The 19116-nt window shown below is 31.4% G+C and overlaps 2 protein-coding genes across 2 annotated transcripts; one reads left to right on the forward strand and one right to left on the reverse strand.

Annotated features, from left to right (window-relative positions):
* Nucleotides 1–253: 253 nt before the first annotated feature.
* HELRODRAFT_105497 (hypothetical protein) lies at nt 254–4385 on the reverse strand (the record flags this gene model as incomplete). The annotated part of the gene is made up of 11 exons (XM_009011217.1): nt 4141–4385; nt 3488–3633; nt 3042–3257; nt 2603–2702; nt 2216–2298; nt 1960–2072; nt 1612–1773; nt 1357–1406; nt 859–948; nt 571–707; nt 254–334 (listed from the first exon to the last, which is right to left on the reverse strand). Exons 1-11 carry the CDS (start codon nt 4298–4300, stop codon nt 254–256), a joined length of 1338 nt encoding a protein of 445 aa, XP_009009465.1. The 5' UTR covers nt 4301–4385.
* Nucleotides 4386–5977: 1592 nt separating this feature from the next.
* Nucleotides 5978–18039, forward strand: HELRODRAFT_105502 (hypothetical protein). The gene is made up of 28 exons (XM_009011218.1): nt 5978–6339; nt 6361–6396; nt 6481–6577; nt 6905–6999; nt 7443–7529; nt 7668–7742; nt 8195–8329; nt 8660–8779; nt 9080–9157; nt 9784–9843; nt 10435–10504; nt 10672–10769; nt 10976–11108; nt 11587–11702; nt 12040–12096; nt 12496–12639; nt 13147–13239; nt 13746–13876; nt 14254–14301; nt 14554–14692; nt 14808–14858; nt 15110–15302; nt 15471–15611; nt 16127–16263; nt 16537–16636; nt 17009–17056; nt 17291–17367; nt 17578–18039. The coding sequence occupies exons 4-28, from the start codon at nt 6934–6936 to the stop codon at nt 17635–17637; spliced, it is 2457 nt and encodes an 818-aa protein (XP_009009466.1). The 5' UTR covers nt 5978–6339; nt 6361–6396; nt 6481–6577; nt 6905–6933; the 3' UTR covers nt 17638–18039.
* Nucleotides 18040–19116: the final 1077 nt, after the last annotated feature.

Raw genomic sequence — 19116 nt, forward strand, 5'->3', positions numbered from 1 at the left:
CTAAATCAAAACAATAATAAACATAATAAACGAAATCAACGTTTAAATTTGCAAAATGTTAGCAAGTTGAAGCAACCATATTTTTTTAAAACAAAAAACATAAAAAAAATTTCACACATTTAACTATTCCAATTAGCAGAAGTTTAACAAACTCAAAAAATTAGTCGAGATTAGGAATAGCAAAGAATTAACAAAAATTATTTACAATTAAATGATGGAGAATGCATTACGATTTCATTGGACCGCCATTCACTCAATGCATCTTTCTTATGGACACAGCAGCAATCAGGGCAGCCCCTTTGCCGCTTCCATCTTCACTTAAACGCATTTTTATCTGCTCGCAAGAAAAAAATCAATAAAAATTTAGATAATTATTTAATTCAACAAAAAGTATAAATAACTGAACAACACCGCTTTCAATTAAAAGTTTAGAAAAACGTATGAAAAACGTAAAAAATGAATTTATATATTCACGTAACACAAGAATGTGTGAAAGTTTGAAGGTACAAAAAACTTTAATGACGAAAAATAAACTTAATAACTTAATGAACAGTGAGCAACGATACCGACATTGATCCCTGGATTGATGAGTTTCTTAGTGAACTGAAGCATGTGGTCGAGGAATGTTGGATGACACCTGACCAAACTTCCATCTACACCGATCGTAACCTCGGGTCTGTTCATGTTGTTCAACACCGCTGCTATCCCTGTTTCAAATCAGTTGTGAACTGTTAGAAACTATTAAAATCAAAAACGCTGAATCATATTACAACACGCAGACAAGAGAAGGGTACAGAGAATGCCTGAAAAGCAAACACAACACAACGGCAAAACAACGGCAAAAAAAAGTGAACCAACCTGCAGCACAGAGATAGGCTGATCTTTTGGAGATGACTCTGCAGATTTTGTACACCAAGGAACATTCATCATATGTTAAGTCTTTCACGCCTAAGTGAACAAGCAACAACAGGTGGTCCGGTGTTAATTATCATCAATTACAATAGTAACAACAAACATAACAATAGGAATAATGGTAATAACTGAAAATAACACCAGAGTTAAATTTATGAGATAATAACAAAAAAGCGGATTCTGGTGCAAAAAAGTACTGATAAGAGAGATGCTAATATTGACAACAACAACAGACACAACAGTGTGATGGTGAAGTTTGATTCAATAAATAAAATGTTAAAATAATAAGATTTGCATTAATTAAATTATTCTTGAACAACTAATGATGATGACGATAAAAAATATTTTGAATAAAACTTCCATTGATTTGAAAGCTAAATATAACTAAAAAAACCATTCCTAAAAATTTGTGTTTTTAGCAAGAGTAAAAAATAAATAGCCCACCTAGCTCCGTTAATATGCGACGAGTCTTTGAATGAGTCTTACCTGTGTCACTAGAAACGTTTGAAAATGTTCAAAAATGAGAAGTGGAAAATTAAATCACCGTGTGAAATAAAATTAATATCACCATTAAACGTTGATATCAATGTTTCCTAGCATATGATTAAAAATTTTTTATGGAATAATAATTCTAGAATGAATTGAATGAATTTTTGAAAACAATGTCAGTAAAAAGGAATAATAACCAGTACTAAAAACCTTTCAATTTCAGAAAGATATTTGGTGAGAAATCCGTACTCCTTTGTGAAAGCCTCAACCAATCTGCCTGGCTGGTGAAAGAGCAGATTGGCCTTGACAGCCTCCAACAAAACTAAACGAGCTACTTCACCGAGATATCTTCCTGATATCATCTTCTCAAAACTGCCTCACACATGAAAACAAATGAAAATTTTATAAATCATCATTGTTTAAAAGAGTTCTGAAATATGACAAACCATGCACATAAACCAGAATTACATACATGATACAAATAATTAGCCACACAAACAAAAAAGTGAAAATTTCAAGCTGACTATTCATGCAAATTTTATAACAAAGCATTAATACATTTGTCGACGTTTATCAAGTGAGCGATCGTCAATTATGTAATCAGCAGGTCCTCTGGCGAAATCAATGCACCCATTGTCCCCCAGACCACCCCACTCTGTGTTGATTATCATCTGATGGGAGTGATGGATGGTGTTGATGGTGGTCATCAAGCATTTCAAAATTTAACCTCATCAGCATTTGTTATTATCATATGCGTATATACAACTGTATTGATGTTGAATGTTTAAATATAGCTTGAAATTATGTTTCAAACCTCGTCAGATGTTTCATCAGCATCAGGTTGCCACTTTTCAATGTTTCTCACTTTTTCAACATAACTCGCATTGGAACCAGTTCCTACAAAATTAAATAAGATAACTTCTTATCTATCATGAAATAAATAATGTTATTGTTAGATTTATGTATGGACCAAAAACTTGTAAAAAAATATTTCATAAACTAAACGAAAAGACAAAATAATTAACTGCCATTTATGCTGCCAAATAAAACAAAGTTCACCAAATAAAAAAAAGCACATCTTGACAAACAAAACGACCAATTAACTAACCCATCAACCAACTAATCAACCAATCATTCAGCTAAAGCAAGCAGCCAACCAACCAATTCATCTGTCAACCAATCAATAAACCAACCAACTAACCAATAATAACAGCCATGTAAGTCTGAATATCTTCATATGCACAGGACATCAAACAACCAACAGTGTCATTAACAAGTGCTACACATTCTACTTGTAGTGTCTGCAATATATAGAAACATTTGGCAGACCTCAAAAATAATGATTCAACATTTTTTTATGAATTTTTTGTTTTATGATATCATAATTGTTATGATTTATTTTAATAAAAACTAAATAAATAAAGCAAAAAATAAAAAAATGTTGTGCTATAAATTCATTGATAGATTGAAGAAACTAAAGAATACAATATAACAAAATACTTGTGAGAAAGTTTAAAACTTCCAATAAAAATACAAAACAAAGATAAAAAAATATACAAATATTTTAAAATGTATAAATGTTAAAAAATGTTCAGATTAACACGCATACAAAAGATGTTTAAAAAATATAAAAAACTTACTTTTTTCCTCTGAATTGCTTCATGCAACAGTCTGACAACATCTTCACCAACGACACCATCACATGTTATCTCCTTTGTCCACTGAACTAACCTTCCGGATGCAAGACCACTTTGGATGACGGGAAATGAGAATGTGAAGCCCAATGGTACAGGGTAGTGACTGATTTTTACAGTTTTCAAGAAATCATCTACACAGTCGACTATGTAATCAAACAGCTGTTGAAATAAATTACATATATTTAATTTAATGGCAAAACTCTGTATTAAAATGAATTATTTTCAAAAAGTAGAATAAGATCATTTATGGAAAAACACGGTAAAAATATATATATCAATATTTATGAAATTAATAACAGCTTCTACTAATTAATTAATGAAGTTTTTTAAAATAATTGTATCAACTTAAATGAAAAATTGAAACATGTAATTCAGAAAATGGTAGCAACCTCCACAGCCACACTAGCTTTGATGCTGTCAGTCAATGGATAAATTTTACTTTCCATTCTAAAAGCACTTGGTGATCCATTTAAATGAATGAGCAACACGCGAAAGTTCGATCCCCCAAGATCAAGTGCTAAGAATTCTCCTATTTCTGTTAAATGTAGTTTTTAAATTAATTTAGTATAATATGACTATAAATAAAAGTTTCACCATATTGAAAATTTTTCTGAAAAACTAAAAAATTATATGCAAGTGTTAAAAACTCTCTTTATTTAAAAAAAAGAAACGGTAAAATGATGCAACTCTACACAAGATAGAATTAATATTAAAAAGTGATTGATCCATTAAAAAAGTGAAATTAATTAAAATCAAATGGGTATACTTATACTATACACATGATCTCTAATATAAATATTAGAGATCATGTGTATAGTATAAGTATACCCATTTGTATAATTTGATTTTAATTAATTTCACTTTTTTAATGGATCAATCACAACACAATTCCACATGCAAACTTCTACAAACACCTACTACCTACAACCATGTGTTGTTAAGTCAGGTGTCACTCAAGATTCAGCAATGACATGTCACTGACAGTAACAGATACCAAATAACAACAAAACTACACCAACAAAACATGCAAAGCAGCACCTACCTCGCCCTGTCGGCAAGTTCTGGACGTAGGAAATCAACATTTTTATAGATGACCTCTCACAACTCTTGGATAACCCCAATGATAATTCTTGTGATATTGTATCTCTGATCTGATAGTACGTTTCCTGACTTAATACATACGACTTCAATAGGTCTTCCATATTTGGATCGAATCAAATTTAACCAAATAATAATTCCGTAAAATAATCAATCAATCAAGTCCGCGACCCGGACGGGTTGAGTTTAAAAAAAACAGGCACCTGATAAACTTCGTGTCGTGAGTTAACCTTTACTTTCCCTTTAAAAGCTCATTGAGAAGTGATGTGCGTGCAACGTAGCGTCAGGGTCAATGATAAATTTTACAGAATTTTAAATAGCCTTAAACAGTTCAATGAAATCTGTTTTATGATTCTGCTAATATAATAAACTAAACTAAGCTATTTTAATAATTCTTTTTTAATAAATAAATTTAAAACGCGCAATTTCTATCAAATCAAATTTCATTAATGTCCAATCAGCTTCTGTAAAACAGTTCCATAGGTGTGTTTCTCTATCATATATTGATGCATATGCATATGTTTATCCAACATGTATATTTTAAAAGAGAAAGAAAAAGAGAGATAGAAAAAAGTGTGTGTAGTGATAAAGAGTAACTATTTGATGTGACAAAATGACATGATGTGCAATTACATGATGTGTTGAAAGTCAACAGCTCTGCCGACCTTGAACCTTGTAATGTTGAAATCTTTTATAGATTTGGATGATAAAATTCTAAACTATTGAAAGAAAGAATGTAAAAAATTTCAATCAGCAAATTAGGAGCCAAAAATAAGACGCCAATTCTACGTAATAACTATTAAAGGAAATTGAGAAAAAATTTGAAGAGGAAGGTACTCAAAGTACTCAAGGTACTCAACAACAATAGTAATTATAATACAATAAATAAATAATAATAATTTATATTATAATGATAAGAGAAATGTAGGCAGCAGAGTAATCGAAGAAAGGAAGTTTCATGTGAATTTAATAATTCGGCACTTCAGCAATTTCTATCGCAATATCACTTCATCTTATAGATTTGATAATTTTTGAAAATTTATATTACGCAAATTTTATTAATGACAGTCATTAATAGTTATTTAAAACCCGTTAATTATGACATTTGATTTTTGGACATATATATTTAGTGATTGTGATCAATGTAAATTTAAAGCAAAATTGACGTTGGATTCATGGTTATATCCGTGGTTAGATTGATTAGTATGTTGTGTTGTTAACGAAACTGCGTTGGTGTAACTTGGAAATCAGCGTTAGTGCAGGATGTATCTTTTGTTGGGAAAACTGCTTTGGAGCAGAATGGGTCTGCTGTTAGGAAGTCTGCGTTGGTGCAGAATTGATTTGTTGTTAGGGAGAGGGCGTTGGTATGGGTAATATTAGATTTTTCATCAATTTTTCATGTGAGCTGAAGATTACCGGACAACAAATTGTGTTTGGCTTCTTCAATTAGTGTGTTCATTTTTTTTCAGAAAATACATATTAACATATTCTATTTGTAACCCGCATTGGTGGATATTTAATTCCTATGTTTGTAAAAGTTTATGGTTTGAAAGTACTGTCCGTATACTTAGTATATAATTGGCTTTCAAGTGTTTAGCCAATAGAGAAAGGTAAAGGACTGCAATAAGTCGAGTAAGCATCATCAGATTTAGTTTTTAAAAATTTTTATGAATTATAATAACATTATTATAAGTTATGTGAATACCCATATACTTGGAATTCCATATTATGATTTCCGTATTTTGCTACAAATTACTTTTATGTCTTTGCAAATGTTCACTTTTAGTTATTCTTGTTTTTTTTTCATTTTACTTTTCTATTACAAAAATTATACTTGAAAAGGCGTTTTCAAGTAGATGAATTATATTAATTACCAACTAATTTTTTAATTAATTAGAGTATTATCTGAATGCTAATTGTTTTCATAATTTGAACTCACTTTTGGGCTGATGAATAGTAAATGAATGAAATCACAAGACTACTAAGACTTAATTTTAATAAATTAATATATATATTCATTACTAGACTAACACTAACCAAATCTAAGGCTTTTTAGAGTTTAGACTCTAAGGCTATCTGAGCAAGCTATGAAGACTGCTTGAGTTGTACATAAATAAAAATTAAATTAAAATCTATAATATAAATTTTATATTTTATATTATAAAATAAAGAAGTCTATTTATTAAAAAAGTTAATTTAGTTAGAAGATAAAAAAATCTAATAAATATAAAAATTCAAAAAAATAAATATAAAAATATTTATATTATAAAATAAAGAAGTCTATTTATTAAAAAAGTTAATTTAGTTAGAAGATAAAAAATCTAATAAATATAAAAATTCAAAAAATCTAAGGAAAGAGAAATTATTAGACTGCAACTTATGGAGGATGAGGTTGTTATAAAAATAAATGAAATAATATTACTATTTATTATATATATAATATAATACGTATGACATGTCTTATATGATATTTATTTTATTTATATTTTTGTATAATAATTTTTATAAATAATTAAGAAGAAAAATAACATTATATATGGCGTCACATGTGTTTTATGATTAGAGTAAAAAAATTGTGTAAAATTTGAAATGTTTCTATTTTTTAATAATAAAACCTGTTTTGTATTGTTAATGATTACAGGTTGTGTTTGTGTGTGTTCTTTCATATAAATTATAATTTAATTATAATATTTACTTGTTGAAATATTAGGTAGAACCTCGTTTAAAATATGAACGTATGGGAAATGGATTGTCATCAATTGTCAATCGGGATTCGGTTTCTTGTCTGGCAGTTCATTCTAAAGTACATGTGCTTTCATGAAAACATTTGCTTAACAATTTGGAGTATATAATATACATATTTATATAACAAACAGTATGTGTTGTAGTATTATTATATAAATTAATAAGAGTATGTAATTCTCTCAAGTTATCTATGCTGATAGTTCCACATAAGATTTTTATTACTTATTTTTTTTATGATTTTATATTAAAATTTTATATTTTAAAGTTTATTTTACAAAAAAATATAAATTTCACCGATAAAGAGATAAAAACATGGAACATATAACATACTGCTGCATCTCCTTATCCCTGCCTACACACTGTTTATGCTAAATTAAATGGCTATTGTTTATTCTTTTCTATTCCTATTGCAATAGGCTGGCCATTAGCAATTTGTTATATACAGACACTTAATTTCATTTGTAACATCGTTCAAACATTGAGTGGCACTTTGATTGACAGTTCCTAGCAGTGGGCACACACTGGGGAAGCATCTATATTATGGACCATGTTGGCAATGTTATTGAGCAGAAGCACAAATTGATAATGGTAGTTTTATGAGTATTTCTATTTCACTTTTGGATTAAACTTTAAATTAGAGTTTCACTTTGCTTCATTTATACAAACACTTCTTAGATATTAATTTTGTATTCTGAGAGAGTCAAATTTATGGAATGATTTTTCCAGCATTCAACAACAGTGAATCAGATGAGCATAGATGCTTCTGGTGACTACATTGTTAGCTGCTCTGATGATGGCAAGGTCAGTGATTTCACTTTTTCATCCTGCTTTAATTTTTTCTTCATTGTTTCTAATATTTTTTATTACAAAATTTTTTGGCTTGTTCAACTCACAATAAAAAATTGTTTAGATTAAAATTGAAATAGCAAAGTCATAATTATAGGCAGCATGCCAGTTACATTTTAAAATTGCTTCATTGCAATTTTTCCAATGCCGTTATATTATCATTTGATAAAAGATTTGTGGTTTCATTCTGGAGGAACATTGATAGTCTATTAGTTTAAAAAATTTGTTAAATTTTCCAGTTAGTATAGCAAATTAACACATTTCAATAAAAAATATGCACTCTTATGTTCACACATGTTATTTTAAATGGCTTACTTACTAATACAGACACACACCACACTTACGCACACACTTACACACGCACACACACACACACACACACACACCAACACATTCATATATAATAGGTTATTTTGAATGGTTTATACACATCTGAAAATAACCAAGTAGTGAACTTGAACCGTCCAATCAAATCAGTTGCCATCGACCCAAACTTCAGCAAGAATAAGAGTAACAAGCATTTCATAGCTGGCGACAACAAGGTAGTTGTAATTTTTTTACTTGTCTTTCTGGTTTATCAAGTTGGATCAATTTTGGTTGTGTTATTCAATGTGGGTAGCAGCAAAGCTATTTATACTTATAAAGTTAATAAGTTTTTGGATTGAAGTAAGAAGTGCTGAAAAAAAGAAAGCATAAAGGATAATAACTGGTTGAAAAGTGAATCAGGGTTCCTATATTGTTGAAAGAATCATTTTATAAAGTCATGAGAAATGAATGTGTGTATGTACATATGTTTGAACATTTTTGTTGGCTAAAAATCAAACAAATAAATGGAAAAAGAGATTGTATGTGGTGCATGAAACATATGACAGTTGATCTTGTATGAGAAGAGCTTTTTGAATCGCATGAAGACCTACATTCTGCACCAGGGGGAGTCCAGCATTCAAAACATCAAGTGGAGGTCTTCACTTGTCGCTTGGTCTTTCCAGCAGGTCAGCTATGATTTCTTAGGTTTTTTAGGAAGTTGTTACTTCTTGGTTGCTATTGCTATCATGATTTGTGCCTCATAAGTTGCTGTAGGGTTATTTAGTCTGGAGAAATACAACTTCAATTAAATCATTTCTATTTTTGATGAGAATTTGCAAACTGTTGCCTACAACTTCATTTAGTTGATCAAAAAAAAACTGTTTTAGTTTTTTGTAACAGTTGTTATTGCTGTTTCATTCACATTATTACTATTTGCAAAATTACTTCATCCAGTATAACGATTTAATTTTCAATTTAAAAACAAGGGAGTGAATGTGTATGACATGTCAGTTAGGAAACGTATCAGTAAGATACCACGTCACATTCAACCTGGGTTTGTTCCTGTCTGTCTGTCTGTGTTGTTTCATCACTGTTGCTGTTGTCGTGGTTGTTCATCTGGTTTAATATTTTTTTGATGTTCGTCTGTTTTATGTAAATTTATTTTTTTCAAGTTCTTGATTCTTCAAAATAATAATTAATGTTTGTTTTTTTGTTCTACTTATTCATTGGAGTTTTGTTGGGAGGTTATTTCTCAATATGATTAAGAGTAATGAATGCTGACGCTATAAAGCACGCATCATAAGTTAGGAGCATATTGGAATAATTAGAAGCTTATTTTATTAAAGCGTTCAAATGGTATTTACTTTAAATGCAATAACTGCAAGGGGCTAACACCAACCACATTTATTAAGTACTACATTTATTAAATGTTCTTGATTCTAACATCCAAGTACAGTTAAATATAAATAGGATTTCTGCACAATAGCATGTTAGTATGCTAATCTTTGGATAATGAAATGATATTTCTAGAACCTTGTGCTGTATGCTTAAGATTTTAAATAATGATCTGATATCTTTTGGGAGTAATTAATTTAACGAAAAAATTTATTTTTGACCATGAAGTTACATTGTAAACAGCAGCCAGAACAGTTCTGCATCTCTGAGCAGTTTGTCCATGACGAAGAACAAGTGCATCTTGAACTGGAAGGATGACGTCACATTGATCATTGGCTGGAATAATGTCATACAGGTTTCTATTTTTGCTATTATTCTCTCTATTCTTTTTATGACACAAAAATATATTGACATTTTTAATGCATGACATTGGGAAATTAAACAGAAATATGAACTGTGAGATGAGACTGTAATAGGCTTTCTACAAATTGAACTTATATATATAACTTGTATATAAATAAATACATAAATATATATATATCTATAATGATGTAATGGCTAAGGTGCCTGGCATTGTTGATGCAGTGTCCGGGTTCGAATGCAAAAAGATCCCCGCCTATCACATGCAAAAGTGTGATGTTTTGGCATTGTTGATGCAGTGTCCGGGTTCGAATGCAAAAAGATCCCCGCCTATCACATGCAAAAGTGTGATGCGTTGATACACATGTATTTATGCACTGTGTATTTGTTGTAATAATGATAATGCGCCTCAGTCGTTTGCCATGGCGCTATATAAAATGACATTATTATTATTATTATTATTATTATATATATATATATATTTATTTATTTATGCCTATGCCACATACATATATATAAATTCACATTTTTATTATAATTGATTGGGATGAGTGTGTCAAAAAAATGTTATCAACCCTGTGCTAAGGTCTGTTTGGTTAAAGAACCAGTAACAACGAAGGATGATAAAGAACCACCGACCAGATACATGGAAATTAGTTAGACCATTTTTTGTTATCTGCATTTGGTTTTATATAATTTTTTTTAAATATATTATTATAGTCTAACTTTAGATTGAGGATATCTTTCTGCGTTATATTTAGATTAAAGTGTAAAAAATTGAGACATAAAGTCTAAACCTTATGTTTGCAATCGCGAACAACAGTCGCAGTGAAGATGATGGACTTTGTGATAGCAGGCATCTGCCCACACAACAAAAACTTCATCGTACTTTCATATGCAGAGCAGGACAGCCACCAAGATGTACCTATGTTATTTTTTTTACCTTTTTTGTTTTATCATGTTGTTTTCTATATGTGCCTATATTTCAATTACTGATTACGTTTCGTTTGATCATGTTGTTTACTATATGTGTCTATACTTCAATTACTGATTTCATTTCGTTTGATCATGTCATTCACTATATATGTCTAAATTTCAATTTCTGAGAATTATAACATAATTGTAAGGCCGCCACAGATGAGTACGCCCCATGCCGACCGCACATAAGAGTAATTGATTCGCAGACGGGTGAGGAGGTCTCCAATGATGCCCTCTCCATCAAGGGCTTCCAGTCCTACAAGTGTGTCGACTATCATCTCGGTATGTAAGCCGTTGTATTAATAATGTAATGGGGGGTGACCCGATGGCGTAATAGTTTACGACGCCTGATACTGCTTTGCTTGCTGTGGCCTGGTTTGATTGCAGAGAGATCCTATCCTATTATATGCAATGCATATGATGCTTGCTTTTCGCGGCGCGTATTTACGTACTACTCTGTTTTTGTCGTCGTACGTTTCTCGGGTGCAATAAGAGTGTATGACCTTTAACCTTTTTAATAAAAAATTATTGTTATTATTATTATTGACGATATAGCAATACAACAGACTAATATTATCATTACCAACAATGAGACATAATTACAGGTCTAGTAATGTTATAGTGATGATGATGGGATAATGATAGTGATGATTGCACTGATGATGAATGATGATAATGGGATAATGATAGTGATGGTAATAGCACTGATGATGGATGATTATAATAATGGGATAATGGGAGTGCATCCACAACGACGCAGAGTGCAACGTGGATGAGTGCATGCTGTTCATCGTCAGTCCTAAGGACGTAGTGGTGGCCAGGCAGAGAGATGAAGATGATCACATCGACTGGCTCATCGAACATGAAGCCTTCCAGGTAATCATGATGATGATAATGATGAGGATGGTGCTAATGATGATGATGATGAAGATGGTGATGATAGTGAAGGTGATGGTGATGATGAGGATAATGATGATGATGATGATGAGAGTGATGACGAAAGTGAAATGACGATGATGATGATGATAATTGTGGTCAAAAATGGTGATGAATCTGGTATTCTTGATGGTGGTGATAATATGAATGATAAGCTGAGTGACTGATGGTGTTTATGAGTCTAGAATGGTTTCTATGATGATGATAATTTGAGGATTTATCAGTCATGGTCTTCATAATGTTATTTCAAGTGTTTTTCATTTCAATAACATATCAGGAAGCGCTGGAATTCGCTTTGAAAAATGTAAAGATGCTTAAGAGAATCACAACGCAAGTAATCAAAGATTAAAAACTCTATCTATGAACTATTTTATTCCTTCATGCATCTATTCATTCATCCGTTTGTTTTTCAGTTTCTATCATAAATTAATTAATTAATTAATTAATTAATTCATTAATTCATTCATTAATTCATTCATTCGTTCATTCATTCATTCATTCATTCATTCATTCATTCACTCATTCATTCATTCATTCATTCATTCATTCATTCATTCATTCATTCATTCATTCATTCATTCATTCATTCATTCATTCATTCATTCATTCATTCATTCATTCTTTCTTTCTTTCGTTTGTTCGTTCGTTTGTTCGTATGTTCGTTCTAATTAACAAATTAGTTTGAAAGTTGATACAATTTTGATTTCATGTATTAACCACACCACCTGACCAGGATGTTGGGTTCCACTGGTTCAACAGTCTACTCGAAGATGAGAAGTACAAGGAGGCAGCTGAGCTGTGCAGCAGGATTCTTGGCAGGAACAAGGAGTTATGGGAGACCAATGTCATTAGGTTCAAACAATTTAATCAACTGGCTGTTAGTTTTTGTTCTCCGTTTTTTTTTATAGTTTTGTGTTTTCATGTTGTTTGTTGTTGTTTGTTTTTTTTATGTTGTTGTATGTTTTTATGTTATTGTTGTTCGTGTCAGATTAAAATAAAATCATCAGTTTATTATTGCTTTGTTATTTGTTTCTTTATTCTGCGCTTCAATTGTTTTATCGCTTGTGAACTGTAAAGCTGACGAGTTTTTATTGTTGTTGGTGATGTTGTAGTGTTGATGGTGATGTTGTAGTGTTGATGGTGATGTTGTAATATTGATGGTGATGTTGTAATATTGTTGGTGATATTGTGAGGTTGGTGATGCAGTAGGTCAAGTTGATCGGTTTGAGTTAAACAATTTAACAATTTGCCAGCTGTGTACTAAAAATAGAATTGTTTTTTATTATTGAATTAAATTAATTAATTTGAAATCTATGATCATATAATTTAGTTTTTTTATTACATTTATTATTAACAATTTTTGATTCACCAAAATGGAATGCAGGCATTGGCTCCCTTCATCCCCACAGAGAGTCCCACTTTAGATAGGGACATCTACGACATGGTACTCTACGAGTTCATCCAGAACAAAAATGATGTTGGTTATTTTTTCATTCATTTCTTTCATTTTTTGATGATTGCTTGAAAATTTATTCTAGATAACTATCGATCTGTAATTTTTATTTATTATTTATAAATAATGATTTTTATTGCTCAGGATTAATTACAACTTTTTCAAACTTCATGCTAAAATTTTTTCATTTAATCACATTTCATGTAATATTTTTGTAATTCACAAATAAAAATTTGACTGTTATTGAGCTAAGTTTCTGAATTTTTTCAATTCGAATCTTTTCCGTATAAATGTTTTCAATACTGTCACAACAAATAACCACAAAACAATTTTATTACCTCATTTTATTAGCATATATTCAATTCTTTCTATCCTATTCTTTTAAATTCAACATTTCTGGCAACCAATAATGACATTTGTAACCAATCATAACTCAACTAAAACACTGCTAACCAATCACGACACGATGCAACAAAAACAATGGTAACCAATCACCACGCAACAACGACACTGACAACCAATCACAAAAGACCATGCTCCTGGATCTAATAAAAAGGTGGCCAAGCGACGTATACACGGTGGAGATGATCGTGCACATGGTTATGGACGAGCTTGAAGTTGACAGGAACAACACCATGCTGCTCGAATCACTTGGATATCTGTATGTGGATTTGATTGGTGATTATGGTTGTCGGGATGGTGTAACCGTTAAGTTGCCTGGCACTGATGTTTCAGTGACTGGATTTGAATGCAAAGATATTTCTGTGTGTGTGATGCGTTGATTCACGTGTATTTTCATGTGCTGTTTGTTTTTTTTGTTGATAATTTGGAAAAAATTGAGAAAGTAAATTAAAAAAAAATTATTTGCTTTGTTTGCTGCCTGGAGTTAATTGGATTCTGAAATGTTCAGTTAGTGATGTTGAAGAACGTAATGTAAGTTGGTTCCTCTAATTTGTAACTGCGGTTGTTGTGGCTGTTACAATATTAATGACTGATGTAAAGATATTAATACGAATACTCTTTAAATCCAATTTGCAGTTACACCCTGGACGGCAAATATGAGAAAGCCTTGTATATTTTCATCAAGTGAGGTTCCGCTGTATATCAGCGTCATAATCATCTGCTGTCATCACTATCGCCATCTCGTCCTCATATTTCATTTCTTGGATTATTTGTTATCACCTTTTAAAGCTTTTATCATACATGTTTTACTTTAAAATTATGAATGAAGTGTTTTTTAAATTACAACATCATAATAGAAAATTATGATTAAATTGTTATTATTATTATTATTGTTGTTGTTGTTGTTGCTATTATTACTAACAAACGTCATTTTAGATTGGGGCACAAGGACATATTCGATCTCATATTCAAGCACAACCTGTACAACGAGGTCAGCTGTCACGTGATCACCATCATGAACTTTGACCCGGACACAACAGTCAACATGCTCATCAACAACCTCGACAAAATACCGGTTCGGATGTTGGAAGTTTTTTTTTTTGGAATTTTTCATTGTCCGACCCAATGACTCAATGTCATTTAAAATTGTTATATGACATAAATCTCCATTCCCATTTGAACAAAAACAGATGAAGACAGTTGTTTCACAGTTGAAGTCCCAACCAAAATTTTTACATTCCGTTAGTTTCGATTTACAGTTTACTCTTCATTCATATTCATTTCCAGTCATTTACAGCTGGAAATTTTATTCTTTGCGACATGAATTTTCAGTATCATTTATCCAAAACTTGAAGATTTCACCTTGTACATCTAAGTTCACTCTTTGACCACCTGATGAATGCTCATTAATTTTTAACACATCTACATACACAAAAATCAAACAACACACACATACGCACACGCACACAATCGCACAACCTCCATCTCGCAGTACCTCTCCCAGTTGTTCCTGAAGGACCAGCACATTGGCAAGGAGTATCACCAGATGCAAGTAGAGTTGTATGCAGAGTTTGACAGGTCAAAACTTATGCACTTCCTGAAGAGCAGCTCCTACATAACACTGTCCGAGAGTTTGGAAATTTGCAGAGCTAAGGATCTCGTGCCTGAGATGGTCTTCCTACTTGGTTGGTTGGCTGCCTGTTTCTCCACTCTTAAATGGCAATCATTTAATAACGTCCATATCGTTGTTTTGTTTAAATTATTCGTGATAGAATGAGGAATCATTTTTTTCAATTTCAGTTTTTTCAATTTAGTTTCTTTCAATTATATTATAATAATACGTGCATCTTCAGATAGGATGGGAAATACGAAAGAAGCCCTCCAACTGACGCTGAAGAGAGGACAGAGCGTGAAAGAGGCCATCGACTTCTGCATGCAGCACCTTGATAAGGAGCTCTGGCAAGATCTCATCAACTACGCCATTGACAAACCAGGTGGGTGAATTTATTTCTCTTTCTTCCTCTCTCTCTCCCTCTCTCTCTTTTTCCTTCTCTTCTCCTTCGTTTTCTTTTCTCTTCTATCTATTTATTCTCTTTTCTCATTTTCTCATTTAGTTTTTATTGAAATATTTTATTTTTTTAAATAATCTTCATTATTGTGATTATTATTTCTATACAAATTTATTTATTAAAAAATCCAATCCTAATAAGCTTAGAAATTGATGTACTATGCAAGTAATTAATATATTAAAAATATTTAAATTGTAAAAATGGAAAATAACGCAAATGGAAGTTGGCATCGACAATGCATTCAAAGACCTCATAAAATAATTAAATGAAATGTCAATTTAGAAGATTAAAAATAAATAATCAAACAAAAATAACCGAATAAATGATTAATTATTATAAAATAAATAGAAAGATAATAAAAAAATAATTAATAAGAAATGATGAATAGTTACGTAAGTTGATGGTATTCATCAGAGTTGATGTTGTTGTATGACGTACAGAGTACATAAGTGTCCTGTTGAATAACGTTGGCGGCCACATCGATCCAGTGTCACTCATCAGTCGGATAAAGAACCGCATGGAGATACCCGGACTAAGGGACTCCCTGGTCACCATCTTGCATGATTGCAGCCTGCAGGTCAGTTATGTCAGCTGCTGCAGTTGTCGTGCGTGGTCAGTGGTCGTCTCTGTGGCTCCGTATTTGACTCGTGCATTTTTTGTTTACAGGCTGCCTATGCTGCTTTTTAAAACTGTTTGGTTAAAATTTTATGCAACGAGTTTTATTTTTGACTTCAAATAATTATCAAATGTTAATTAACAGTAGAGAATTGTTTATTAAATAATGAAGTGAGTAATTAATAATGATCTACTTACAACTAATGAAAGATGTACGTGACTGTATCACGAGCAGATATCTCTGCAAAAGACATGTGGTAATTTGTTGAACACAGATTGCATTGAAATGTTCAAACTCTGGCACACCCTGCAATCACTTGCGACCAGGATTGACGGTTGGTTGGTTGGATGGTTGGATGGATGGATAGTTGGTTCATTTGCTTCTGTGTTCTTTTTCATCATTTTTTACGTTTTGAAAACTGAAAAGTTAGGATTTTTTAGAATTTCCGATCGCTAATACTTTACTTCGTTTGGTAGTTTGAATATATGCGAACAAGTTTATTAACTAACGGATGCATATAACTGGCTAGTTGTGAAGTCTCAAAAGTTTCAATGGAATTAAAGAAAATTTATTAGGTAGATATCTGATGAATTTGCGATCTTCATAAATCACACCCAGCCGTAAGTTATATTGATCTGAGTCACGTATTCATCAACAGATTATTAATTTTGTGAATGTTAATTTTATTTTTTATTTTTTTCGTCAGGTTATATCGTATGTTCTAACTGTTCAAAAAAACTTCTACAAAACTCAGGTATCAATTTGGGTTTTTTTCGCAATTTTTTTTTTGTTTTTTTTTGCTGTTGTTCTGACTTGAGACACAAACATTTTAACATATTATCTCCACACGATCTTTTAGTTACACACGTCCTACCAAAAATCAGTCAGCCTACGTATATGTTTATTCTGATTAAGCTCAACCACAAAATATGCGAAAATATTCCTTTCTTATTGTTAACGCTTTCCTGCTTGAAACATTTGATTGCAGAAGATAGAAACGACGAGTTAGTCATCTTCCAGTGTCGACATGCTTTCCACACACACTGCGTCCTCTACGACGATCTCGTTAGTTTGGCTCTCCATTAAATAATTAATTACTTACTGATGAGTTATTTATTCTTTGTTGAATCTGAGATTTTAATGAATTATTATTTGATTTTATTTGATAGGCTGTGATAGTTGTTTGTTGAGTTGAGACAGCTCTAAATTTTTATTTTTTCATTTTTTTTTTTTTTTTAATAACTGTATGAAAAAAAAATTTTTTTCGTTTTTCAGGTTGCGTGCCCAATATGCTGTCTACAAAAAAGTCATCGTAGCTCTTTCATGTTTTCCTAGCGTTTCTTGCGTTTTTCGTATTTAAAATTATTTATTTTTGAGCATTTTTAATAAAAACTATTTTGCTTATTAGGCCTTGATGATTTTTTCGATAGAGTTAACGGTTCGCCCGCTTTATATTAACTTTTGTTAAATGTCATTTAAAATTAATTTTTTTTATTTAAAAACTTTTTACGCGTTTTTAAATTTGAATGATCAAGTTTAGTCCTTTCGTGTCGCGTCGTCTTCGTTGTCATGAGCTAGACAAACCAAGATGTAGAAGCATTCAGTATTTTATAATGTTTTAATGTTTTTTAAATGTCCATTTTTTGACATTAGCGATAAATAACCCCGATATTATAACTTGAAACATTTTACTTATTTGCTAATTTTCGGGAAAAATATTTTGAACATGATGAAATTTTTGTTTATGGAGGGTTTTACTTGAAGACATCAATCTGTTCCAGTGGTTTCTGAGTTCATTGGAATCATTCACTTCCGCGCCAAACAATGAATCACATGTGCTTCATGGTCTATGGAGTTTGACAGATTCTTAGAAAGAGATGCAATTTATCGTTGAGAATGTACTTGTGCCTTTGGTTTTCTGTTGTTACTTTTATAAAAAATAATAGTAAAAATAATAAACAGGGTCCATAATCAAATCGCACAATTTAAATAGCGCCTTGAAACGTTCAAGTGTCGTAAAATGAACGGTCAATTTTAATTCAATTGTTTATTGCCTCACTAGGCGTGAAAACGTGTCAGATAAATTGATCAGAATGTTGTCAAGTTCGTAGAAACTAAATAATTTTTAAAAGTTTGTGTATTCTGCTTTCTATTGAGTTTAATCACACACATTCTTTCCCTAATGTGTGTCGCACCAGTTAGGCATATAAGAGGAAAACGAACAAGTATGTCTCAGACGTGTCTGCTTGTTGAAATAGCATTAATGTTACTACAGGCATTTGTGTATGGCTACATTTGAATAATGGAGGATTAAGTGATCAACATCGTCTGACTGTTCAACAACCATGCATCCTCCTCCTGCATTTCGATATGTTATTTATACCTAATGAATAAATACATTTTCTCAGAGTTCGTGGGGTAACATTACTTGCAGCTAGCGGCTCAATAACGCTGAATTGATGTTTGCTATTTTTCCGTAAAAAGTACCTACCGGCGGTGCAAACAAATGTCTTTACGTAAAAACTTGCATTAACTTTTTGCGAACTAAAGTTTTGTCATATTTTCAGTCAAATTGTACCATTTTTCAAAAATTTAATTGCGTCATCTTTGCCTAACGAACTCGTTTGTAAGAATAATGACGGAATTTTCGAGTTCCTTACCATTCAAAAATATTTTTGGAATTTAAAAAAAATATGGAAACTTGTGTCCAAAAAAACTTCCACAACGCAGCTGTCTGATTAATTTATTTCTTACATACTTGCCTGCACAGTTTTCTTTCTTTTTTTCTTGCTTTATTTTTTGCATACCGAAAAA

This window comes from Helobdella robusta, assembly GCF_000326865.2.
Source record: "Helobdella robusta unplaced genomic scaffold HELROscaffold_1, whole genome shotgun sequence".
Lineage (NCBI taxonomy): Eukaryota > Metazoa > Annelida > Clitellata > Rhynchobdellida > Glossiphoniidae > Helobdella > Helobdella robusta.